This window comes from Helianthus annuus, chromosome 5 (assembly GCF_002127325.2).
Source record: "Helianthus annuus cultivar XRQ/B chromosome 5, HanXRQr2.0-SUNRISE, whole genome shotgun sequence".
Classification (NCBI taxonomy): Eukaryota; Viridiplantae; Streptophyta; class Magnoliopsida; order Asterales; family Asteraceae; genus Helianthus; species Helianthus annuus.
Genome location: NC_035437.2, coordinates 59647734 through 59674664, shown reverse-complemented (window position 1 = coordinate 59674664; position 26931 = coordinate 59647734). Strand labels below are relative to the sequence as shown.

Here is a 26931-nt window from a genome sequence, read left to right as displayed (position 1 = left end):
TCCTAATAATTGGACATCTCCAACTTCCGCCCAACAAACAGGCGATCTACACTTTCTACCGTATAATGCCTCGAAAGGCGCAGCCTTAATGCTGGTATGGTAGCTATTGTTGTAGGAGAATTCGATTAGTGGTAGGTTCTTATCCCAACTGCCACCCAAATCGATAGCACATGCACGTAGCATGTCTTCCAACGTTTGAATAGTACGCTCACTCTGACCGTCTGTCTGAGGATGGTAAGCCGTACTAAAATTCAAACGTGTGCCCAAAGATTGCTGGAAGCTTTTCCAGAAATGAGACGTGTATCTAGTGTCTCGGTCAGAGATAATAGACACAGGTATGCCATGTAAGGCTACAATCTTATCAACGTATAACTGGGCTAACATGTCGGAGCTATAAGTCTCCTTGATGGGTAAGAAATGAGCTGACTTAGTCAGTCTATCGACTATAACCCATATTGTGTCATTTCCTTTCCTCGTCTTGGGTAACTTGGTAATAAAATCCATAGTTACACATTCCCATTTCCATTCGGGAAGTTCAGGCTGTTGTAGCAAGCCTGATGGCTTTTGATGCTCAGCTTTGACTTGCGCACAAGTTAAGCATTTTGCTACATAAGCGGCTACAGACTTTTTCAAGCCTATCCACCAATAATTTGCCTTTAGATCCTGATACATCTTATCAGCTCCCGGGTGAACAGAATATTTGGAACTATGGGCTTCCTGGAGGATAACATCTCGTAGTCCTCCATAAATTAGAACCCATATTCGTCCATTTAATCATAAAATTCCGTCCTTGCTAAGAGTTAACTGCTCCTCAGTTACTCCTAACTTTTCTTTAGGATAGTTAGCTTCCAACACAGCTTCTCGTTGTGCAGCTAATAACCTTTCAATCAAATTATTCTTCACTTCAATGCTCTTGGCATTGATTCGGATGGGTTTCACACTTTCCTTTCTACTCAGGGCATCAGCGACTACATTCGCCTTGCCGGGATGATATCTGATTTCACAATCATAATCATTTAAAGTCTCCATCCAACGGCGTTGCCTCATGTTTAGCTCCTTCTGATTAAACAGATGTTGAAGGCTCTTATGATCAGAATAGATCACAAACTTGATACCATACAGATAATGCCTCCACAGCTTTAGTGCGAACACAACGGCACCCAGCTCCAAGTCATGGGTGGTGTAATTCTTCTCGTGTACCTTTAACTGTCTTGAAGCATAGGCAATAACTTTGCCTTTCTGCATGAGCACACATCCCATGCCAGTGTGTGATGCGTCGCAGTAAACTACGAACTCTTCGGTACCTTCGGGCAATGTCAGTACAGGAGCGTTGCTCAACTTTTGCTTCAGAATATCAAAGGACTCTTGCTGCTTAGGGCCCCAATCGAACTTTACTTTCTTCTTGGTCAAGGAAGTTAAGGGCGCAGCAATCCTTGAAAAATTTTCAATGAAACGCCTGGTAGTATCTGCTAACCCCAGGAAACTACGAATCTCTGTAGGCGTCTTTGGCTCTTGCCAATTCATGACAGCTTCAACTTTAGCGGGATCCACTTGGATACCACGTTCGCTGACAACGTGTCCAAGAAATTAGACCTCTCGAAGCCAGAATTCGCACTTAGAGAATTTGGCATAGAGTTTCTCATGATGCAGGAGTTTGAGAATACAGCGAAGGTGTTTCTCATGGTCAGCTTGGTTCTTAGAGTAGATAAGAATGTCGTCGATGAAAACGATGACGAATTTGTCTAAGTACGGCTTGCAGACGCGATTCATGAGATCCATGAACGCAGCCGGTGCATTAGTGAGCCCAAAAGGCATCACTAGGAACTCATAGTGACCATAACGAGTCCTAAATGCGGTTTTATGTACATCTTCATCTCTGACTTTCAGTTGATGGTAGCCTGACCTCAAGTCAATCTTCAAAAAATAACTTCCCCCTTGTAACTGATCGAACAAATCGTTGATCCTCGGCAAGGGATATCTATTCTTTATCGTGACCTTATTAAGCTCGCGATAATTGATGCACAGACGCATCGATCCGTCCTTCTTCTTGACAAACAGAACAGGTGTTCCCCAGGGAGACGAACTAGGTTTGATGAAACCTTTAGCTAGCAGTTCATCCAGCTGGGTCCTCAACTCCTTCATTTCGGTTGGTGCTAGCCTGTAAGGTGCTCTAGCAATAGGTGCTGCTCCAGGGATGATATCAATCCTGAATTCCACTTGCCTGTCCGGTGGCAGACCAGGTAGATCTTCAGGGAAAACTTCTGGATATTCCGAAATGACGGGAATGTCTTCTATCTTCGGTTTAGGCTCATCAAAAATCACCTGTGCCATGTAAATGACACAACCCTTCTTTAGACATTTTGAAGCCTTGAGCATAGTCACTTGCTCAGGCAATCCGTACTGGGTATCTCCCCGAATAGTAAGCGATTCACTAGACGGAGTCTTTATCACCACTTGCTTTCTATTGCAGACGATTTGGGCCTGGTTGTGAGATAACCAGTCCATACCCAATACTAGGTCAAAACCGGCCAACTTAAAGGGAAGTAGAGATAGAGGAAAAGAGTGGTTCTTAATGGATATCACACATCCATCTAACACAGTGGAGATGGTTTCTATGGTGCCATCTGCTAGCTCTACCTCGTAATTCACATTTAAGGTTTTGACAGGCATATTCAGCAATTTGCAAAATTTATGATCTACGAAAAACTTATCAGCGCCCGAATCAAAAAGTACTCTTGCAAAGATATCATTTACGAGGAAAGTACCTGTGATCACGTTATCGTCTAGCACTGCTTCTTTCGCCTCCATCCTGAAGACTCTCGCATTGGTCTTCTTGGCCTCTTCCAGCTTCTTGGCATTTTTAGGGCAGTTGGTTCGAATGTGCCCCTTCTCGTTGCAACTGTAGCAAGTTGCATCCTTTATCTTTTTGCAATCCACGGTCTTGTGGTCCTTGGACTTGCATAACTCGCAAGCATACGACTTCGACTGAGTCTGCGAGTTTGATTCGAGTCTACACTTTCCAAAGTGATGTCTCTTGCAATTCTTGCACTTGGGCTTCTCACCAGACTGTTGCCCATTCTTCCTTGACTCAGACCCTCTCTTGTTGTCACCGTTTCCACGGTGTTTCTTGCTCGACCTCTGTGGAGTGTCATCTTCACGCTTTCTCTTCTCAGCCTCTTTGTTCCTCAGCGATCTTTGTCGGACCGCATCAAGAGTAAGGGACAAAGATATGTCGGCTACAGATCTGAAGGTCGCTGGCCGAGAGGCCTTTACGCTTGCCTTTATCTCGGGGGCTAAACCACCGATAAAACAAGCTATTCTCTTTGGCTCCGGGGTTACCAGATACGGAACCAACCGGGACATCGTGTTGAAGCTCGTGAGGTAAGCTTGACAGTCAAGGTTCGTCATAACCAACGATAGAAAGTCGGTCTCGATCTTTTCAACCTCATGTTGAGGGCAGTAATTCTCCTTGATGAGAGAAATGAATTCCTCCCATGTCATGCTGTATAGAACAGCCTTTCCCGAGGCCTGAACCAAAGACCTCCACCAAGCCAGGGCCTCGCCCTTGAATGATTGTGAAACAAACTTTACCACATCTTTCTCTGCGCAACCACTGATGTCCACCACGGTGTCCATCTCGTCTAGCCATGTCATACAATCAACTGCGCCTTTCTCCCCAGTGAAGTCTCGGGGTTTGCATGATACGAAATACTTGTAGGTGCAGCCCCTGGCGCGAGACGCATCAGTATACACTCTCTCTGGACGGACACTGTTTTCATTGGACGAGTGATTATCATCGTCCTTTTTAGGCTTGGACGGTGGTTTGCTGTGAGATTTTGAGTGGGTTTTCAGCTTCGAGTGTGGCTTAGATATGGTTCTGCTCCGGGATTCAGTATACTCCTCGTATTGTCGATCCAGGGCTGCCTTAACAGCATTATCGACAAGAGCTTTTAATTCAGCGCCCGTCAAATGAACCTGGGCGTTATCGTATTCGTCTTCTTTCGAATGACTATTCTCCCCACTTGGATCAGCCATGGTAACTTGAATCTGCTACAGAAGATAACGAAAAAGTTTTATTTAGGAGTTTATTATGGAATTGTCTTTTATGGCAATTCATTAACCATGGTAAACAGAGACCATATCTGGTTAATTTGTTACTCACATTATTTAGGATTTGAACATACTTATCCTAATTACAAACAATATTGTTAGTGGCATAACAGCCTAGTCACGAGGACGTTTTTTTTATAATATTAGCCGAGATTACAGAGAATCAAGGCATGAAGGTTTGAACCATAGTCCTTTTACCTTTTCTGACAGAGAGTCATAGACTACCTCTGCCTTTTGTCTTATATGACAATAATTATGGCCCGTAAGCATTACATCTCTAATGGATGTTTAATAATTTGGCCCGTAGGCACTACATCGCAAATGGATGTTTAATAAGTTTGGCCCGTAGGCACTACATCGCTAATAGATGTTTAATAAATGATCATCTTTATTGATGATTTAACCCATGATTTATAAATCATTAATTTGGGCTTTGAAATCCTTAGAAGGATTCTTATATAAGAATGACGTGTGCGATTTTAACGAATCACATCTGCCATGAACGTTAACATGATTACAGAGGTTAACAGGAAATCTGAATCTTTTAATCAGGTCTTACCATCTTGGCCGGATCTTATAAAGACACCTGGCTAGGTTTCACTCTTAAGATTCTTTATTTAGGCAGATTTAAATTTAAAAGGAATGATTTTTGATTTATTTCATATATAATAACAAAAATGAAATTCATAACATAACCTTCCATTACTTATAATAAGGATTACACGCTGCCCTAAACGGGACTTTTAAATAAGTAAATACCTACGCAGAGGTTTATAGAAAAACAAGTCCACGCAGTGACCAATACTAGATAGATGTCCGCGCAGGGACTAAAAGATAAGTCCACGTAGGGACTGAAATACGATAAATGTCCACGCAGGGACTAAATTGTAAATACAACAATACATAAGGAGACTAATGGTCTCGTTTCTTCCTTCCTTTTAGTAGGTTGGCTAGGCCCTTGAGAAATCCACGATTACTCTTGCATTCTTGTTTGAAGTCTCGTTCCACACGGTTTAAACGGTGGAGTATTTCTTCTTGCTCCGGTGGAGAAAAACGTGGCTGCTGCGACGGTTGCTGAACCGGAGGTCTAGGAGGTATTGGATACCCATGAGCCGAGTAATCTGGTCTCCAAGAGGTTCCATGGAGGGCATTATAATTTGCCGCTACCACATATGGATCGGCATCATAGTTATAGTTGTAGTGCGTGTGAGTCGGCTGCTCAAACGGATTGTACGCGGTGGAAGCGCCGTACGCTGGTATCGGATTGTCATATCCGAATGGTGGCGGAGGTGGTGCAACTCGTGCAGAATTCACCTCTGCGGGGTGACCAGATGGTTCCCCTAATTGTGGTTCTTCTTCAGGCACTGACGGAAAGTGACTAGCACTCGAGTGGCGAGGGGTGCTGAAATGGAATTCCCCTCCTCGGGTGGACATCCGTGTGCCTGATCTTCTACGCCTTGGCGGATCTGGAATTACTGGTTGAACCGGTGGCGGTGGAGGTGGCGTAACGGCCACAAACCGCGAATCCTCAAAAGGATCCTGTTGTTGCTGTTGGTCATGAGGCGAGAAGTGATGAGATGGTGTGAAGTACCAATTACATTGGTCAAACCTTGCCTGGTAGCTGTCGGGACCTTGATAGGGTGTTCCATGAAAGGATGACCCATCAGAGATCTCGATTGGATGATTGGGAGTACCCCGTGCAGGCTCGACGGGATCTGTATCCTTGTCCATATCCACGGCATTATCTTCAGAAAAGTGATCCTCTGGTCCTAAAGGGTTATACCCTATTGGCTCTTGGACATAATCCGCCAGGTTAAACTGTCCTACAAAGAAAGGTGAAGGATCGCCATAAGAACGATGCGAAGCAGATCGCTGGAGAGGTATAAAGGATGGTTGAGGGTTATTGGGATTATTTTCCGAATCTGGTCCAAACGAATGACGGTATGAGGGTGTTGAGCTATGCGAGGTGGAATGTCTCGCAGGTTCAAAGAGGTTTCTTCTTCGCCTCTGTGGTTCTTCACTCCTTGTACTGGAAGGAGCTCGCATGTTCGAAGGTCCAGCCTCGTGATCATTGTGAGTAATGATCGTCCCTTTGCCTCTTCCTCCTCTTCCTCGTCTGATTGCTGGTGGCATATTTCCTGCTTTCAAAACTTTAAATAACAATAAACAATAAAAAGACAAACTGAAATAACAATTCGAATTTGTCCTATGTTCTTGTCTAGACTCAAGTATGTGCAAATGTGTAACTGAGATTAAACACAAAGGCTAGTGTTTAATTCACTCAGTGTTGGCTCTGATACCAACCTGTCACACCCCGATTTCCACGTGTCTCACCGGTGGGCCCGGTGGGGGATTATCGTGACGTTGTTGGGAACAATATAGTCAAACCACACAATATATGAATGCACAGCGGAAGCATAAAGATAATTATATTTCAACCATTGTTTGCAATATCAAAGTGTTACGAATAGTCGAAAATGTATCCACAGGGGATCAAACAAAAATAATTAAGTTTTGTTCAACAGACGAAGGCATCTTAAGCTTGCGAGACTCTTTATGATGCTAAGGAGAATATCCAGCCAATTACGCATAGTACCTGCATTTAGTCTTTTTGGGAAAATACGTCAGTTTACACTGGTAAATACATTCAACCGACACTTTTGTAAAAATGTTTATTAAAATTGATTTGAATGCACAAGGCACAAACTCTTTTATAACTTGGGAGAATTATTTAAATACATAATCTTGTGAACGAATTACATGTTCCTTATGCGTTTAGTAGCCCGGATCTAGTCAGGGTTAAAGATCAATAGACACACCACAGCGATCTATTTATGCACTGACGAGTGTACGCCTACACTCCGCGCTTAGGTCGTGGCCATTTCGTAAAATGATGCCAGGGATATCCGGGACATGGTCATTAACCCCCCAAAGGCTTTTAAGTAACAAGACTGTTTAAATGAGCCGATCAAATTTATTCAATTACCCACTTAACTGTGGAGAATTTGATGCCCGATCAAGCGGTATACTATATACCGTAACCCAAGCCCGTATAACGGAAAATAAGTTAAAAGTATTTACCTTTGCAAGTATAAATCCTTAATCGAAATAAATTGCAGATAGCTTTTACTGGTCTCCTAATCTGGAACGAAGGTTTAAATTAACCTATTAGGATCCTAACGGGTCTTTAATTTAGTCGTAGCTTAGATCGGTCAGTTTCAACGGATAGTTATGGTTTAATCGCGTGAAAGGCGAAAACCGGGAATGGAATGTGATTTTGACCCAACAAGTTTGAAGGCTTGTTTTATATGGGTATAATAATCACACTCTGGATTTTGGGGTCAAAACAATTTGGTTTGACCCGTTTCGGCTAGTTTATGTAAACTAGTTACATAAGCCGAACCGTGCGCGCAAAAGGCGTGACGGGTAAACGTAAGAGTCCTACACTGGTTTGCTAAGTCAATATGCTTTAAAGAGGTTGTGGTATCAGTAGGATACCTCCCGTAATGCCCGAAACGAGTTTAAGTTCATATTTTGCCCCGTAGGGGTATTTCGGTCTTTTTAAAGATTATAAAAGAGGTTTCTGAGTTCTACAGGAAATCTGAGTTTCCCGAACAGTTTATAAAGTCTAAAATACTTTATTTATTATTTAAAATCAGTAGCAACTGGAATCGGGTCAAAAGATCTTGTAGAACTCAAGTTATGGCCGAAAAGGGTATATTCGGTATTTACCGAACCGTTGCCATAACCGCAGGTTATGAGCTGGTTAAAAATAATTAGAAATCTTTAAAAATCCCAAAATATTATTTTACATCATTGAGTAAAAGGTTTGGTGTCGAAATCTAGGTTTAGATAGGCGTTATGCTAATTGCGCTATTAAATTACTAAAGTTTCCGTAATTTGCGCTATTTAGCATAACTCCTATTCTGGACCTCGGATTGACGTGAAATTTTAGGGACATTCTTAGAAATCAGTAACTAAGGTTATGGTTCTTTCACATGTCCGAAATTCTCGTTTTAAATTAAAAAGGGCGTTACGGTCAACTTTTAAGCATTTAACGGAAATGTGTAAAAGACTCGGACAAACAACGAACCGGTCACAGAGGGTTGTACCATCATGTAACCTGGTCCTAAGAGAGTCCTAAGGTATATCTAAATCGAACTTTAACGGGTCAGAACTGAAGTCAAAGCAAAAGTCAAAGCTTTTGCGACTTTCGGCTCCGAACCGGGTCAAAACAGTAAATGGTCGGGTCAAACAAGCTTAGACTAGTTTATATACTTATTATCATGTTTTATGAGTGTTTAAACAGGTTATATATCATCTACATTACCGATTATGCAAGAAATCGCAAAATAGCATTTTTGTTGACTTTTTCTAAGCACGTTTGACTCGACATTTGGACTAGTTAAAGTGGGAATCAGAGGGTGCCCTTTTAGGGGTTTAAAGCCCACATGATTACCAACATATAACTATCTTTGATTCGACAAACTACTGGACCATTTGTGATTTATCGCAAAGTCAATCGTTAACTACGATGGATTGACTTTTAAGCTAAACTAAGCAAAAACTAAGCGACAAAAGGGTAGACACACTTACAGAAGCTTGGTGCACGACTAGGGATGATAGAAGAATGGTTGAGAGCTCCAGAGATGGACTAGAATGCAGATTTGAGGTGTGTTTCATTTGTGCACAATGTATGTCCTTTTATAGTGAAATTTTGAGCTCAAGATCATTACAACTCACCCTACAAGGGTTCATGGATGATCAGCAGGTGGCCCTGGGTGCTAGGGGGCAAGTAGAGGGCGCCCATACTTCAATTAATGCTCAAATGATCGTTCACAAGCTCAAACATTGAATCTGTCCAAAGTTTCTGCATCTGGGACTCGTACGCGGCCCGCATTAGGATTCAGCAACTCGGACGCGGGCCGCATGAATCCTAATGTCAGAAAACGTATCTTCTACTGGCGCGCGGCCCGCATTAGCTCACCTGTTTCCTTAACGCGGCCCGCCTGAGGGTTAAATTCCAAGATTTTCAAATCTTTTGTAATGATTAACCTGACCTTTCGGTTTCGAAGGGGTAACTTTGCGATTTGGCCCTCGATTATTTACCACTAAGGGCCTCGTGCCTTTTACCCGCATTGTTAAGTCCCCGGTTAGTTTAATTACTATCCGAAAAGCCTTAACTTTTATTGTTGACGCTTTTAACCCTTCTCATACGAATTTGATCATAACTTTCTCGTTTTAAAACGGAACTTCACGAAATTTATATCGTATATTCTAGTGAGCGTATTTTACTGTTACAAAGCCTCGGTTCGTCAAAGGGTCACTCAGAGGTATAAATTAAACATGTTGACACAATTAACCCCTGCAGCTTGTAATCTCTCACGTTCTCCCGCGTTTCGCTCCGTACGATCCATGATTTATTCGTTTGAAGGTACGAGCATCATTTAGGGTTACTATACAGTATATTTACCCTTCGTTGACATTTATAACCCTCGAATTTACATACTTTCAAGATTTGTCAACTTTAGTCCTTCATTTAATATTTAATGCCACGTGTAAACTCAAGACACATGTCAATACATTATTGGACACAAAATTTCGAGGTGTTACAAAACCATTCTTGGTTGTGATAATATATACGTTTTATACTGCTACTCATAACACGATCACACTAAACCGAATCATTCCTGGTGTAATAACATGATATGCCAAATGCATTTTTAACAAACTTCAATGCCGGTTTCCTCCCGTGTTTCTCTCCTTAACAGAGAGATAAATTGCTTTGAGATTACACAATAAGATAAAAGTTGAAGTTAAAAATAGGTTGGTTGTTTTGACATTTTAAGGTAACCATTCATTAAAACTATAAGCAAGGTAAATTATGCCCATAAAGTTGTCAAAATCATAAACTTTAAAAAATAGAAATACATATAATTTTTTGAATAGCAAGTGATAAATTAAGATAGTATGCCATGAGTTCACTTCATTGCAGGCCTCTGCAGAAGCTCAACAATGCAAATACATAAGATAAATATGCCATAAGTTCACTTCATTGCAGGTCTCTGCAGAAGCTCATCAATGCAAACACAAATATGTATGGCATCATGTAATAAATAAAGACACAAAAACCATAAAAGATCATGTAAATCGATCAAGATTTTCGACATTTGCCCTACATCAAATTAGCATGTGAAAGCTCTAATTCCACATGAAGTTTTTCATTTGCTTTCTGGATGGCTTTATTGAATCGCAAGTGCTGGTAGGTACAAGAAATATTTTTGTTTAAAATATCCTAAGAGTCTTAGGTGGCTCAAAACAACAATGTAAAAGGATTTTTAACCCTTACTTTATTAGCATCACCAACCACCAGAGCTTTTCTTGCTGCTACCCCATCCGCTATTATCCGCATCCTTGTCCTTCTGCTATTAGCAGCATCTTTGTCCACACCACCTGAACCAGAAGTTCTGTTATTCTTCTGTTCCCAACCGGCGCCACCATCATTTCCTACCGCTTTAGTACTCTTTTGGGGGCCACCCCATCCGTCATTTGCAGCCACATTGGTATCACCTGAGCCAAAACCATCGTTACCCTTCTTGCCCCAACTTCCACCACCTCCGCTACTTGCATCACCACCAGACCATCCACTTCCTCCTGCACTCTACTTCAGTACTCTTCTTGCTGCCACACCCATTTGATATGAGGAACATAAAGACATGAACCAACCACCACAAGAAATACAACAAATGGAAAACAAAAGGTATCGACCCGTTAGACCCATCCTAAAATTCCACCTGCATTGAAATGCAACCCAACCACCCAACCATTTGACCTACTCTATAGACTTTTTTTATCCTTAACCACCCACCCCAACCTCCCCCGGCCCAATAAACTGAAGGTTCAACCCATATATCCAAACCACCCAACCAGCCCCACCTGACACCAAAGCCCTTTCTTCATAAAACTCAATAAACAAAAAAGTCAAACATATTGAACCACCAATCTAAATTCAAAAAAATATATATTAACACCATAAAACATATCAACATTTTTTACCATTAGGATCATTCTAAAAGTCAACTCGATTCCTATCATTAAATCCCGATTCATTTGATTGATAACACAATGCCTCTGAAAAAAAAATCCATTAAACCCACCTTCAAAAGTCAAAACACAACATCATAGAAACAATAAAACAACATTCGAATCACCAACAGACCAACAGGATCACAAACACTATCATCAATATCAGCACTGTAATCGGAACTATTAGTGGAAATATTGAGCCATTTGTGGACAACCCTATCAAAACACCCCAACGACTGCCATCCATAGTCATTGAAGTTACATGAAACCCTACTTTACATTTTTTTTACTGATCCATTTCAGTCACTTTAATGAGGTTGTTCACGAAACTGGAACTTGTTTTGTGTTTTTTTTAATGAATTATAATAGATGACTCAGAATAGGTATTGAGGTTGTCATGGTTGCATAACGGGTTGCTAGTAGCAAACAATGCACTCGCCATCCTTGTTATGCAACATAAAACCTTTTTTTATACCAAAGTCATCATAGCCAGGAAACCGAGACGCAACAACCGAACATAACTTTCAGTTCCATATACCCTTAATTCCAACAGGCTGGGTGAAATTCAACTGGGTTGATAATGGCTACAACGGAGGTTGCGAAAAACCACAACCGCACAAATCAAAGACCCCATTCGGGAACAAAGACCCGTTGGGGTTTCATAACAGCAACACAATCAAAATCCAATTTAGAATCTTGATCTTTGAATTCATAACATGCAAAGATTCCACCTTTACAACTTCTTGATCATGAAGAAACCCAATAATCAAGACTACTGGATATCAACAATCAGACTCCACCCACCAGAAACTCATAGCAGACTTAGGGTTTTACGCCAGAAACTCTTTAGGCTTTATAGATCACAAGAGTTCTTATATGTGAGAAGTCATGCAATGTACCAAAAGCTCTAAAAATATAAAACACAAAAATGGAGATACAGAGAGATTACCATGGGAAAATCTGAAGGTTGTCGCTGCCAGAAACGGGCTCTAATGGCCACGGGCAACAACGGGCCTCCTTGGAATAGCCGCCGCCGCCAGAAAACGGCCTCAAATGGCCGCCGGCAACAGAGGGCCTCCACTGAACAGTCGGTTGGCCGAGGAAATCGATGACACGCAGAGAAAGACCAGAATCGAATAGTCGCCGATTAGACAAGACGGTCTTTAGCAACGGTGGTTCCTCCATCACCATAATCCACCGTTGTCAGTCCATACATCTCTCCCCCACCGCCTTATATATGGGCTGAATAGGTGAAGGCACCGCCCTTTGAACAAATGAAGATGACACACGACTCCTTTCACTATTCATTCAGTTTCCTTATTATTAGAGATTAATAATTAATAATTAATTAATTAATAATTAATTAATTTTTCTTTTTTGTCTAAAGCTGAATTGTAAATAATCATACAAATAAATACACACGTCTTTGACAAATTCAATACTAAAGATTTCAAAGTAGGTTATGAAAAAATAGAAAATAGATGAATGGGCGATGATGATGATACACGAATAAAAGGGTGATACTTGGCGTACCCAGAAATTATTTGCTAGGATTGCGGATGAGGTGTTCAACCATATTTTCAAAGAGTGGGTTTGGATTTTTTGACTAAAATATACACTAAATTTTTTGTAAGGGGTGCGGCCGCCTACTTTGACCAAAGGATGGGTACGCCAATGGTGACACACAATTATTGGTTGCATATTTCATGCATTTACATATGCATTAACGGGGTTTATACTAATACACAAGCAAAAAACATGATACTTGAGTTTCAATCATCAAGAGAAACATCCATTTACGTGAGAATATACAAAATGAAATCTAGACACACAAGCAAACCAGGATACACAACTTTGAGGTCGCATATGTCATGATTATAAGCATGATCTTTCTCTAATATAATCATAAGTAACACAATTATAAAGTTATAACATACATATGTTATAATTGGTTTTAAGATAAAATACAAAGGCACATTCAAGCGGCATTGGAAGCGTCTTATCAAACTTTATGATGTGAGATTTTAGATTTTCACTTTTGGATTTATAGGTTGTAGATTTTAGAATTTTTGTTTATTATCATTATGTCTTTTATTTATCATTGTGCCTTTTCTATATTTGTGTCATTGTGTCTTTTTTGCGACTTATTGTGTCTTTTTTCTTCGACATTGTATTATATTTTTCGGTATATGTTATATTTTGCTCGACATTGTGTCATTTTATACAATTCATTATGTCTTTGTACACTTCTTATTTTTAGAAGCGTTTGTGGAATAACTTAACCCGTCATAATTAATGTAAAATGATCATTTATTTCAGGATTTGACATATTTTAGTATTCATTATAATCTTATATAGTTATAGTAACTCTTATTTAAACTTATTATTACTATTACTAATTTAATCAAAGAACATTTATTCCCGGTATTAAAATAATTCATACAAAACACTTTGTAACTACTATCCAATACCAAAACTAAACTCTCTATAGATATAACTATTATAGATATACAAACAGAACCCTACAAGTCTCTCTTTATGCTAAAGACTAAATAAAAGACACCAAAACAAGGCTGCAACTTTCTCAAAATTGCTGACTTGATTCTCTTATTTTTAAGTTTGGAGGCCACAATCTCATCATCATCCTCCATATGCACTCTTTTTCTTCACTTAATGGTTTAGGTTTGTTTTGTTTTGGCATTCTCTCTCCCCCTTTTTTAAGTGTTCATCTCAAACACATTCTTCTGCTTGTTTTGTTAGGTTGGGCCCTCTTCTCCACTCAAGACTTTAGGTAACAACACAGTAAAAGTCCTCTCTATTTGCTCCTCTTTTTCCCCCATTTCTTGCTGTCTAGCATTTTGCTTGTTTGTTGGTTTTGATTTTTTTTTCTTCTTAATAATCTGTGTTTATTTTTTATTTCTTGGATTTTGCTTCATGGGTTTTTCATTTCTTGCTTAATTATTTTTGGGTTTTTTGTTGTATTTTGCTTCATGGGTTTTTCATTTCTTGCTTAATAATTTGTGGGTTCTTGATTTCTTGGAATTTGCTTCATGGGTTTTTGAATTCTAGGGTTCTTATTGACAATTTGGAGATCTGAGCTTGAGTTTATGCTTTTTGTTCAGCTTTTTTTGACTATATAAAGTTTGTGTCTTTTGAGTGTTTTCCTCTGGTCTTTATCATTAGTTGGGTATCAATCAAATTCAAGTTATAATAATCTTGACATTCTACTAATATTATTCTTCATTGCACAGGGTCAAGTCTACATTTTCAAGGCAAAAACTCAGGTACATGTTCTTGAAATTCATTGGAAATTTTATAAAAATTGAATCTTGAATCTTGGATTATCTGGGATTTTTTTTTTTTTTTGTAAATTAAACTATATGTATGTTTCTTGTAGAATCAAGATTCTGTTTGGCAGATGATGAGTTATGAAATCTGCATATAAAATGGAAAGAGGGATTCAGCCTCCTTTGGTAAATTCTTATATCTTTTATATCACGGAATCATTTATTTATGACTAAATTAAAATAGAATGCAATTTTTTTTTTGAACGGCAAAATATAATGCAATTATGTATATTGTATATCATATTCATGAATAATATTTATCATTTTTATATATAAACTAACGATTTGGAAGAAGAAAATAAAAAAGAATCGGTTCAAACGGCTAAACTCTCAAAACCGAACCATCAAAATATCAAATCATGGTTTAATTTGATCCTTTCTGTGGATTAAACTCAAATCATGGTTAAATTTGTTCACCGTTTTTTCCAAACGAAATCCAAACTGTTATTCCGATTAATGACGGGAAGATGTCGTTTTTTTGCAGGTGGATACAACAGCTTGCTTGTGTAGAGTAGATGCCGGTCTGAAAACCGTTGCAGGAGCAAAAAGATTCGTTCCCGGTTCAAAACTTTGTCTACAACCCGACATCAAACCGTCAATTCACCCTACCAGACAAAAACCAACCCGTGACCGAACCCGTAACCAATCCCCTCTTCTGCCCGGGCTGCCCGATGACCTCGCCATAGCCTGTTTAATACGGGTCCCACGAATCGAGCACCGCAAGCTCCGGTTAGTTTGCAAAAGATGGTACCGTCTCTTAGCCGGTAACTTCTTCTATTCTCTACGGAAAAACCTACAAATAGCCGAAGAATGGGTGTACGTTATGAAACGAGACAAAGATCGAAAGATGACATGGCTCGGGTTCGACCCATTGAACCACCTTTGGCAACCATTACCACCGGTCCCAAAAGAATACTCAGAGGCTCTAGGGTTCGGGTGCGCGGTCCTAAGCGGATGTCATTTATACTTATTCGGCGGTAAAGATCCCATCAAGGGCTCAATGAGACGGGTTGTTTATTATAGTGCGCGGACCAATAAATGGCACCGGGCCCCTGATATGCTTAGGAGACGACATTTTTTCGGGACGTGTGTTATAAACAACTGTTTGTATGTAGCCGGCGGTGAGAATGAAGGTGTTCAACGGTCCCTAAGGTCGGTAGAGGTTTACGACCCGAGTAAGAACCGATGGTCTTTCGTTTCGGATATGAGTACAGCCATGGTCCCGTTTATAGGGTTGGTTTATGATGGGAAGTGGTTCTTGAAGGGGCTTGGGTCACATAGGCAAGTGGTTAGTGAAATGTACCAACCGGAAACGGATAAGTGGACCGCGGTTCAAGACGGGATGGTTTCGGGCTGGAGGAACCCGAGCACGTGTTTAGATGGGAAACTTTATGCTTTGGAGTGTAAAGACGGGTGTAAAGTTCGGGTTTATGATGAAGAAACCGATTCGTGGAGTAAGCATATTGATAGCAAGATGCATATGGGGAACTCGAAGGGTTTTGAGGCTGCAGCATTGGTCCCTTTGAATGGGAAACTTTGTATTATAAGAAATAATATGAGTATATCTTTGGTGCATGTCGGGAAAGACGGCGGTGCCACATGGGAAACACTAGCGGGAAAAGGGCAGTTGAAGACGTTGATGTCGAACCTGTGGTCCAGTCTGGCGGGTCGGAACCGATTGAAGAGCCATATTGTTCATTGTCAAGTGCTTCAAGCATGAGATCTAGAGATTGTTGTTTAGATGTTTTGTAATAGGATTGTAAGAACTCATATACGCTGTATAATGTTTTTTGAATGGAAATGTTCAACCAAATCGTTGTTTGGGGTGTTAAATGGGTTGTGTCTGTGGGTTGGCGGGTCTAAGTGTCTGACAAAAAAAATTATTATTTTATCTTTCTGGATGTCAATACTTTAAATTTCAAATGTGTATATAAATAATTATGTTACATTTCTTTTATAATTTTAAAATATTAGCATAAAATACTTGATTATCAAATTTAAAATAACTAGTATAATACTAATGAGCTAAAAGGTCAACCGACGAACCTATATATCAACCTAAACACAACCCATTTAACTAAAAGTAGTTGCGGGTTTGACTTAAAACTGAACTAAGCCCATTTAGCCTAAAGCTAAACATGAAGAATATCGTGCTAGGTTCGTGTAAGAGATTCAGATTCACTCCCACTATTGTTACGCAATTCAATCCATCTTTTATACCTAAAAGCCCGTAAATGAAAGCAAACATAACGTTGAAACGGAATACAAACATATGGCGTTTCTCATCCAACTAGAAAATCAAGATTACAACAAATCGGGCCATCCGAAAAGTTCACTACAATCTATCAAGAATTTTGGTTGTTCAAACGGGTTGCGAAACAAGAGTTTACTTGGGCTTGGGTCCAGAGAGGTAAGACTCACCCAAAGATAAGCATGTGTCCTTCTGTCTTTTGTATTCATTGTATCTCAGAAAGAAATAACCAAGATAATCGAAATCAATGGGTGACATTTTGGCCTGTTTGACAATCAATCAATCAGTACACTTGAAGAAACCAAATTGTGTCACAAAATAGGGCATTCAAATAACTCATAGCTTCGTTTTAAGATTTGAGTTGAGCGAATGATACCTGGATCAGAGCCCATAGAGCCCAGTACAAATGTGAAGCTAACATGTAACAGCTAGTTTCAACATACAGCAATTTCAAATCTTTCTCTGGAACTTTATCGGGACTTTCAGGTTGTAAGTAATTCTTGAAGAAATGATATTGTTCATCCTTGTTTGGGTACCTTTATTTAAGAAAAAAAAAAAAAAAAAAAGAGTAAACTAAGTTAGCTGTGATAAAAAGACAATAATGTGCATAAGATCAAGATCTCAACTTACAAGGTGTAGTCGCAATCATAGCCAGCATATTCATTAAAGTGGTTACCGATGTCAAAACCTCTGTAACTGTATGATCCATATTCAAAATCAATGATGTAAAGTTTCTCTGCTCCAACAATACATATAAAAACAGCCATTAGGAGAAGAACCGTTTTAACACTTTTTCTTAACTTTATAATATGTATCACTTGTGATTAACGAAAAAGTATATTATTAGAAAGATACCTTCATCATCATTCAGCATTAGATTTCCAGAAAGCAGGTCATTATGAGCAAACACCACAGGAGCATCAAGACGACCTGTCAATTCCTGCCTCGTAAAATCACTATGGTTCTTTCAACTTGTACCATTTCAACCACATAAATAATATACGACAAAGTTCATGCTTGTGAATAGTAAGGTGATGCTAAAATGCACCATCACCCTTTGCTAAAATGAGCATATGCCTATTTACGCTAAAAATGAGCCCCCTTTTGTGGTTTTTGTGTTTTTTTTACTTTCAATCGCACCCGTATACTTTAAATAACTTGTGTTCGTTAATTATACCGATTGTCAGTATTGTACTTTTGGAGTTTTTCCTTTCGGTTGGTATACTGAGTGTCAGTACTGTATGTCTGTATCGATACCGTAACGAACTGAACTGATACCGACTGGATACCCGCCACAACGCGCGGGGAAAATTTACTATTTTAGGTACATATTGAAGCATGTCAAGTTGGGTTAACCCTTAAAACACTTTCGGTCCAAAAAATTAATATTTTTGTTAATCATTAGTCTGTCAAATAAAATTTCAATAATAATCCAGTTTTTAAAACAAAATGATTCAGAAGACGTAAAACATAATGTAATATACAATCATAGAAGAGAGTCAGAGACTACCTTGAGCTTTATAAGTTCTGCACGGACTTCCTTGAATGAAATTGTTTCATATCTCTTTTGCTTCTCAATATCATCAAAAGTAAGAGTAGACGCTACAATTGACAAACCTTAATCTTTTCAGCACTTTACTTTAAAAAGATAATCCGAGAGGCACACGAAAAAAAAAACTCGTTGAAAAGATATAAAAACACCTCTTTCAAAAAATTTGAAGATGTCGGTCCACAGCTGCGGTTCCTTGGATCCCGGAATCTCCACTTGATGGAACCTCTTAAGTTGCTTTGCAATTTCAGCGGCTAATTTTGGCTTCCTCATGTCTGTACACCATACAGAATTAGCAATTATATCAAATAAAACTATAAAATGGATGCTATATGGATTGCATGCGTTTATTTCCTTTTCAGCATCATATCAAGTATCCAAATTTGTATCCGTGCTGAACGGATATTGATAATGTGAACTCCATATCAAATCTGACAGATATTAAATGTATAAAAGTATATTCATATCAGTTACATATTGATAAAATCTCAGGGTCTTTATTGTCCTAGAATATCAGAATTAGCTTATCCAAAGATTCTCAGAAGAATTACAATATGTAGGTTATGTGTAGGTTAAATTACCTACATGAATGTAGGCTATGTGTAGGTAAAAATATATGGTTCTATTATGTATATATAATACACATATGACTGTTAGAAACATAAAATTTATAAAATATGAACCTTAGGTCCCAAAATTTAGTGATCCTCATCCTATATATACATATAGTTAAAAACTTATACATAATAAAACTTAGTTTTTAAAACCAAACTTCTCTCTAAAAAAACAAAATTACAAAATTTAAATAAATCTTCGCTTTAACCTAGTACTGATAACATCAAATATAAATGAATATCAACGTAAATGGTAACGGATTTAATTTAGCATGTATATAAGAACCGACACGGACATTTAGACCTACACGTATCAGAGGGAAAATAATTTTCGACTTAACCATAAAAGTCATCTAGCATTTAAAAATTTTTAAATTAAGGCATCTAAAGATTAATGTCTGATTAAAAAAACAGAACAAATGTTTTACAGTTATATAATATCAATAAGGAAGAACATACACTAGGAAGTAAACAGAAGATATCCATCTAAAATTAATTAAAGTTGCATAAGATACGGGAAATTTGTAATCACACTCAAACAGGTCACTTTGCTTCTTACCAACTGGTTCTAAAGTACGAGCATGTATAAATGATTGTACCATTCCGTTTCCAAATACTCCTAGCAACTTGGCACCAAATCCTGCAGCTGAGAGGTAATGAATGGCCTATACCACAAAGATATCAAATTTACAAAATGGATACAAGCATATGAAATAAATTAAATAGGAAACATAATGAAGATAATCTTGTTGCTATGACTAAAACATTGTGCTAAATGTTGTAGCCAAGGTACAATGTTTTCAACAGCATGCAGTAGTCAGAACAATACTAATAGGAAGAATATCGTGGTTTGTGGCCAATATGGTACTTAACACAGGGCCGCATGATAATCAAATCAAGGTTTAAAAGAACGGAAACGAGTTTCGAGGCATTTTCCCTTCGCCTCACGAGGCGTAAGCCTCGAGGCGAAACGAGGCGTAAGGCCGAGGCGGTATTATTAAATGAATATGAAAATTATATATATTATAAAAATAATAATACTAACTAATTCCATCATCAGTTTCATCAAAAACACACATAAAAAGACATGAAATGCTTGAAATTGACACAAAAAGTCAAAAACATCAAAAACAACTATCAAAATCTCCTGAGGCGCAGCCTTTCTTAGCGCCTCAGCCCCTCTAAGGCGCATATACGATAAAAACCCCATGAGGCGCGCCTCAGACTCGTTTTTTGGCCGTTTCGCCTCGAGGCGCGCCTCAAGCTTTTTTAAAAACCATGAATCAAATTAAATAAAAAACACACTTGCTTTTACAAAAATATCCCTAAATAACTATAACTAGCAAAAATCTTGTACTTGATTAATAGATATACGTTTTCGATGCAGATGTTGTAACATAAAGAACCAAAGATAGTCGGATACTAACTTGGGGTGCCCATTCTCAAGTGATGACGTATTATGCATTTGCACCATACAGTCTATTCATAATCGTAAAATGCAGCATATGGTACTAAACATAAATCCAAAGACAATGAGATACTAACTTGTAGTTCCCTTTCTCGATTGATGACATAATCTGTATTTGGACCATACAGTCTAACCGTAACATGCACCGTATTCCCATTTTGTTCCTTTACAGATACCTTGAGCACTACAATAACAAAATGCAGTTAGTTAAAACACTAATCTGAGCGACTAAAATCCACTGCAGTATAGAAAGAGCCCACCAAAAAAGATATGTATATAAAAACTAATATATTTCCACCTATTGGTCTTGAACTATTATGATATACACCGTCTCTTTCTTCAATTACAGGTTGGCACAGATCCAATCGTTGTGAAAATTAACAACCATATAAAGTACGCAATATATAAAGGATACCTACAGAGATTTGTGATGCCACCAGCCACTCTCTCGGCAAAGAAGTGTGATTCGTCCAAATTTGCCCATTTTTTGAACAAATCCTTGCAAAGCTTTCTATCAAAGTCGAAACACCAAAAGCAAGAAGGTTAATCTCAAGAAACTATACTAAAAGGTACAAACAAATACTTCTGACTGTCCACGAAACAATGTAAAGATTAAAGTAGCAAGTTACCTTCTTCTCATTGCTAACTCAAAATATTCTGATATAATTTCTATCAATACCTCAAACAAACACTAAAAATAGATAACTAACAGCAATAAACTCGAAGAAAAAACCATCTCAAGCTATGTAGTTAATATCCCGATATATCAGTGATATATCGGTTATCGGTCCCCTGCCGAGACAGCGGTACAAAATATTGATCAGAATATCAGTACCGATAATATCAGCGATATTGTCCGATATTTGACCGATACAGGACCGATATTTGATCGATAAATCATCGATTCTCCCGATATCAGTACCATTCTTCTTATTTTTACCGTTCATTTTTCTTCTTATTGCTGCTATTAGTGTTTTAAGTCTTAATTGTTAGTTGTTACTGTTAAATGTTAGTGTTTTAAGTCTTAGTGAGTTTTTACTTGTTACAATTGTTAGTGTTAAATTGCTATATATATAAATTTAGCATGATATTAAAATGACCGACATCCCACCGCGATAACCGATATCTCAGATATCGGTTCCGATATTTTACTGCATTAGCTACTTAGATCTCAAGTTAATCATTTAACTAATCTGTAATCAGTCCATACCATATATCAAAATTCATCTATTTCAAAACACATGTCAAAACAAATTCAGGAACAAGCACCAGATCCGAATCATCCGACACAGCAACTAAACCAGACTAATTCCGTCAAATCTAAACCCTAGGTTTTTAGCTTTTCATTCAACCACATATAAAATTATAAAGTCAAACAGATCGTGTACACATACATGAAGATACAACAAATTCGTGTGATAGATTAAAACAAATAAGAACTAGGTTACGCAATCCGTTTCATGATCAAATTAAGCTCAAATCACATCAACCGAAAGAAGTAAAAGAGTGTGAGATGTGAATAAGCGTACACGAGGCAAGGTTTCATATCCGGAACAGGAAGAGTGTGGTCGACAGTGAGAGGAGAGTACGGAATCTGGACGTTGCGAGCTTCAGCCATGGTGTTTCTGCTGCAAATCTTGTGTGAGTGAGTGTGAGTTCAAACGAAATGGCTACGTAAATTGCGAACTTTTGGGGTTGTTTTATATCTGTCATAGCTTTTAGGGATCATTTTTGCAATTATTTTCCTTCCCTTTAATAATTTCTCTTTTTGTTTTTGACACTTGTGATAGGTGGAACGAGCCCAAGCTTTCATTAGCCATTCGAGATTGTTGACTTTTTACTAAGAGTGCGGGATCTGGGCCTTGGGTTGACATGTAACGGAGGTGGGTTTCACATGGTGTGGCTTGGCTGGGCGTGTTTTTTTTGGTGTAGGGTGACATGGCTTTTTTTGGGTCAAGTATGCCCAGCCAGTCCTAGCCATCTACGTCATCTCCCCCTTTCCCGCCCCACGTCAGGCTTCATAGCCACGCCAGCGGGCAACGCCGCAACCCACGCTTGCCCGGTCTGGCTGAACCGGCGTTGCTTGGCTTCCCCCGCCCCAACCCACACTCCATGGTCTAAGCCGAGCTTAAATGAGTTCGAGACCAACTTATAGCTTGAAGCTCTTTTTACTAAACGAGTTCGAGCTTGAACTTCACACGTGGACTATCTCCTATGTTACGCCTGAAGCTCTTTTTACTAAACGAGTCCAAGCTCGAACTTCACACATGAACTATCTCCTATGTTACGTGTGTCCTTATATGGCATTAGTTGTCACGTCATCTGTCATATTATATTCTTACAAATTCTTAAAAGCCATGTGTTAATTTCCAACCTTACAAATATCTTTATCTTCCTTAATTTGTACCTCATCACCTACCCCCTACACAATATTTTATTTATTTTTACTTTAGCCCCACACCCATTGTGTGGACCGGGGAAAAACTCCGCCCTTTTCTATGGACGCCTCACCTTTGGGCTGCTTCGGGCGGCTGATCTCCAATTCGGTAAACAACTTCAGGCGTGTCCAGCGTGGCTTCAGGTACTTGTGGCTACGAGTGGAGTGGCTCGGCTACGTCGGAGATAGTCTTATAGTGGTTTTATTTCTTAATTTTTTTTACTTGATTTAGTTTGATGTGCTAAGACCTTACAAGTCTGTATGCATACCATGTTAGCGGAGCGCTCCAACCACCAGACCCGACACACATGTTTGTTTTAATTCAGTATCTATATATATAGGTGTTGGTGCATATTTCGTACGCCTGCCACTGTGCGAATAGTTAGATAGGGCGTGTGTTGAATATTGTATAGAATAGGATCAGTTGGACACGGTGTTGATACTGTAAACGTCCATCCGGACGGATGAACAACATATAGTCCAAACCCCCATCCGAATGTAGGTTGTGCAGTGTAATAGTCCATCCGGATGGATGGACATAGGTTCACTCGGATGATAGGTTGTTGCCTATAAATAGGGAGTTGGGGTTCCCATTTGGACAAGCTTTTGGGTCTCTGAGGGGACATGTTGTCCAACTGGTCTCATGGTGCTGTAACTTTCAGATATGAATAAGAGACCAGATCATAAGTGACTGCTCGGTGCCGTATCTATCTTCTACTCCTTTCTTAGTAATAATAAACGCATCGAACACGTCGTATCGGGAATGAAGCTCCGTCAAACTCGTCGAATCCTGGAATCACAATAGGGTCAGGATTTAGAGAAAACGGTGAAAAGTGTGAGAACGGTTATGGATCATTCGATCAAAACAATCTATGGACTAGATTGGCGCAGCGACGTTTTCGTAAATAACATAAATTTTATTACGTGGACGCGCTTCATTAAGAGTAAAAAAGGTAAAACATCCTTTTTTACATAAAACACCGTTGAAATATAACTCAAGTAAATACAAAACACCAATTTTATCACTACGTAGTTTTTTATGTGTTTTTATTTAAGCTCTTAGGCTACAAAAACGCCATAATATATAAAGGCCAAGCCTTACATCTGGATAAATGTTAATTGCATTTATTGTTATAAAATAATATCCCGCCTAAACTACGCGCAAAAAAAAAAATCCTATAAATAGAAACGTCTCAACTTCCGTTTATCACACCAAAAAAACACACAAAAACACAATGGTTCCTAAAATACAACTCACTGTAAAACGTCAAAAGTTGAGAGAAATCAACGATGGCAAACATCTTTTCTTTTGATACTCAGCAATGTTCTGCATGAAGTTTCGTTGAATGGTTTGTTAGGTGAGGGGAGTAAGATTCTGCTGCATGAGATGGACAAATTTTAAGAAAGAGGGACTGATGACACCCTTATGTCATTTTGCCTTCTTTGTTCCTGAAGAAAGGTTTGGATGAGGAGAATAGACCTATCCCAGTGTAAATGCTACTTTAGCCACGGTGATTATAATGAAGATGACGGGCAGATAGCATCCACCCACACGGAGTCGATCTATGTCTCCAACATCCACAAACCCACTTCAACACACGAATAAGAAAAAAACCACGCCAAACCCAAAACGTCATTTATTTGTGACAGTTCTTGTAGTTTCAAAAGAAGAAAGAGACTGATGACATTGAAGATTTAGATCATAAATTGCTTCTATTTGTTTTTTTTAATTTTCTTTTTCTGTTGTTTTTTATGTAATTTTCAGTTAAGAACAAAAATACATTAATTCTGTAATTAAAATATAATAAAACGCCAAACGGGCAAATGCTGGTGAAACGCCATCATGCCATAAAACGCCTCAAAAATTACCAAACTATAATAAAATTACTTTGAACAAGTACTATAATAATAATAAATCTAAAAAAAGGTTAAAACAATGTGCAAAGAGAATAAAACAAAAGGTGTCATCTTTATCTAAACGCCATTGGAAAACAAAACGCCATAATTACAGCCGTCAAGATGGGAGTGTTACACCATAAAACAGATGAATCTGAAAACAAAACACAGTAACTGCAAACAGTAAAATGAAACGACGGAAACATAATTATTAACATTTATTATATTGAAAGCCAAATACTTGGGAAATTGAATTTATTTATCTTTTTCAAAACGCCATAATTACCTGTCACTGCGTGGGAAAAAAAAGTCATTATAAAAGTAGACCATGAGAACACAACTCAAACACGCCAAACATTGTCTAAAAGGCCACATATTGTCCAAAACGCCAAAATCTTAAAAAAATGGCTAAGGTTATTGCATGGAGGTTTGAAAGGTCAGAGATACGATTCATCCTAAAGTTCTTTAATAGGAGAAGGGTGAAGGTAAGGACAATCAAAGCCATATTTGGTATGTCTGAAGGGGTTCAGAGGGATATTCTGGCCCTTGGGGCTCCAAGGGCCAACGATTGTGAAAGAACTCGAACAGTATAAGAAGATTGGAGAGAAAATTTCAGGCAGAAGATGATGATGATGATGATGATGATGATGATGATGATGATGATGATATTGACGATAGTCCTCTACCAACAGTTAGCAGTTGGTGGTGCATGAAGAAACAGGAACGGTTGAAGTGATTTATCAACACGGGGTGAAATATTCATTGCCGATGGAGGAAATGTTGAAGACAGAGAGGCTACATCTGCTTGAACAACCCTGTGATTTAGCACATTCGAATGGTACAAAGTCCACGGTTGCAATGATATTCAAGTATAGGCTACGGCAAAGAAGATACAAAATGATGGCGTTATACGCCAACCTAAAACTTGCTGTGGAGGCTAACTTACTGAAGGCGTCAGCGGGTTTGTTTTCGCTTCGGTTGATGTGAACAACCTTATATGATTAGAACTTTTGGAGCAGCTCTTTTGCTTGTTCTAAGTAGAGAGCCATTACCTCGCCTTTTGCGTCCATAAAGCCCATTGATTTGGCTCGTGATTAACAGAGAATCAACATGCGCTTGTAAGTTTTTTGCACCCATTTTGATGGCCAGGCGCAAGCCTGCCAGGAAAGCTTCGTACTCAGCTTCATTGTTGGTGTTCTTGAAATCCAACCTTATAACATAAGTAAATTCATGTTTTTCTAGGCTGACTAGGCGCAACCCTGCTCCTGCGCCGTCTTCATTCGAAGCCCCATCAGTGAATAACAACCACAGCTCATCCGATGTGTTTTGGGCGGGTGTATCGACTGCCTCACATTCTTTTATCTTACCTTTTGGGACTTCAGTAATGAAATCTGCTAACACTTGGCCTTTGATAGCTGGGTGCGGCCTATACAAGATGTTATGACCCTAGTTCAATTGCCCACTTTGCGAACCGACCCGAGATTTTGGGCTTTTGTAATATAGTACCGATGTGAAAATTGGTGAGCACAGTGATAACAAAACTGGTGAAATACTTGCGCAGCCTCCTGGAAGCATGTAGTAGCGCGAGAACCAACTTTTCCATGATTGAGTAGCGAGTCTCAGGGTTAGTGAGCATCCTACTGACATAATAGATTGGAATTTGAACTCCCTCTCTTTCCACAAGTAATACTGACCCTATTGCCTTATCCGAAGCAGATAAGTACAATATGAGGGGTTCTTCTTCGAATGGTGCTGTTAGAGTGGGGAGTTTGATCAAGCACTCATTCATCTGTTGGAAAGTTGCCTCTGCTTCCGCCGTCCATTTAAACTCCTGCTTCTTGATGCAGTTGCGCAATGTGCTAATGAAAGGAAAAGATTTTGCCGCGTGGTTTGACAAGAAACGGATAAGCGCGGCTAAGCGGCCAGCCAATCTTTGCATCTCCTTATGGTGCGCGGGGATGGCATCCTTTCAATTGCTTGGACTTTCTCTGGGTTGACTTTAAACCCACCATTGGTAGCCATGAAACCCAAAAATTTACCTTCTTCCATCCCAAAAGAACATTTGCTTGGGTTAAGCTTCATGTTCACGCTTCGTAGGGAGTTGAACGTTTTCTCAATGTCTTTCAGCATTTGGTCCTCTTCTGGACTCTTGATCACAAGATCATCAATGTAT

At 39.0% G+C, this 26931-nt stretch overlaps 2 protein-coding genes across 3 annotated transcripts; one reads left to right on the top strand and one right to left on the bottom strand.

The window, feature by feature from the left end:
• The first annotated feature begins 13720 nt into the window (after positions 1-13720).
• Positions 13721-16376, top strand: LOC110940497 (F-box/kelch-repeat protein At1g55270). Of its 2 annotated transcripts, XM_022182031.2 has the most exons (5): positions 13721-13878; positions 13957-13987; positions 14448-14480; positions 14594-14669; positions 15028-16376. In XM_022182031.2, exons 4-5 carry the CDS (start codon positions 14625-14627, stop codon positions 16261-16263), a joined length of 1281 nt encoding a protein of 426 aa, XP_022037723.1. In that variant the 5' UTR covers positions 13721-13878; positions 13957-13987; positions 14448-14480; positions 14594-14624; the 3' UTR covers positions 16264-16376. The 2 variants fall into 2 exon arrangements, with proteins under 2 accessions (XP_022037723.1, XP_035846132.1); XM_035990239.1 differs by having other exon boundaries at positions 13723-13987.
• A 357-nt stretch (positions 16377-16733) lies between these two features.
• Positions 16734-22174, bottom strand: LOC110940496 (probable ethanolamine kinase). Its single transcript, XM_022182030.2, has 10 exons — positions 21955-22174; positions 20845-20936; positions 20503-20609; positions 19517-19622; positions 18496-18618; positions 18305-18396; positions 17650-17734; positions 17425-17530; positions 17171-17330; positions 16734-17058 (listed from the first exon to the last, which is right to left on the bottom strand). Exons 1-10 carry the CDS (start codon positions 22041-22043, stop codon positions 16930-16932), a joined length of 1089 nt encoding a protein of 362 aa, XP_022037722.1. The 5' UTR covers positions 22044-22174; the 3' UTR covers positions 16734-16929.
• Positions 22175-26931: the final 4757 nt, after the last annotated feature.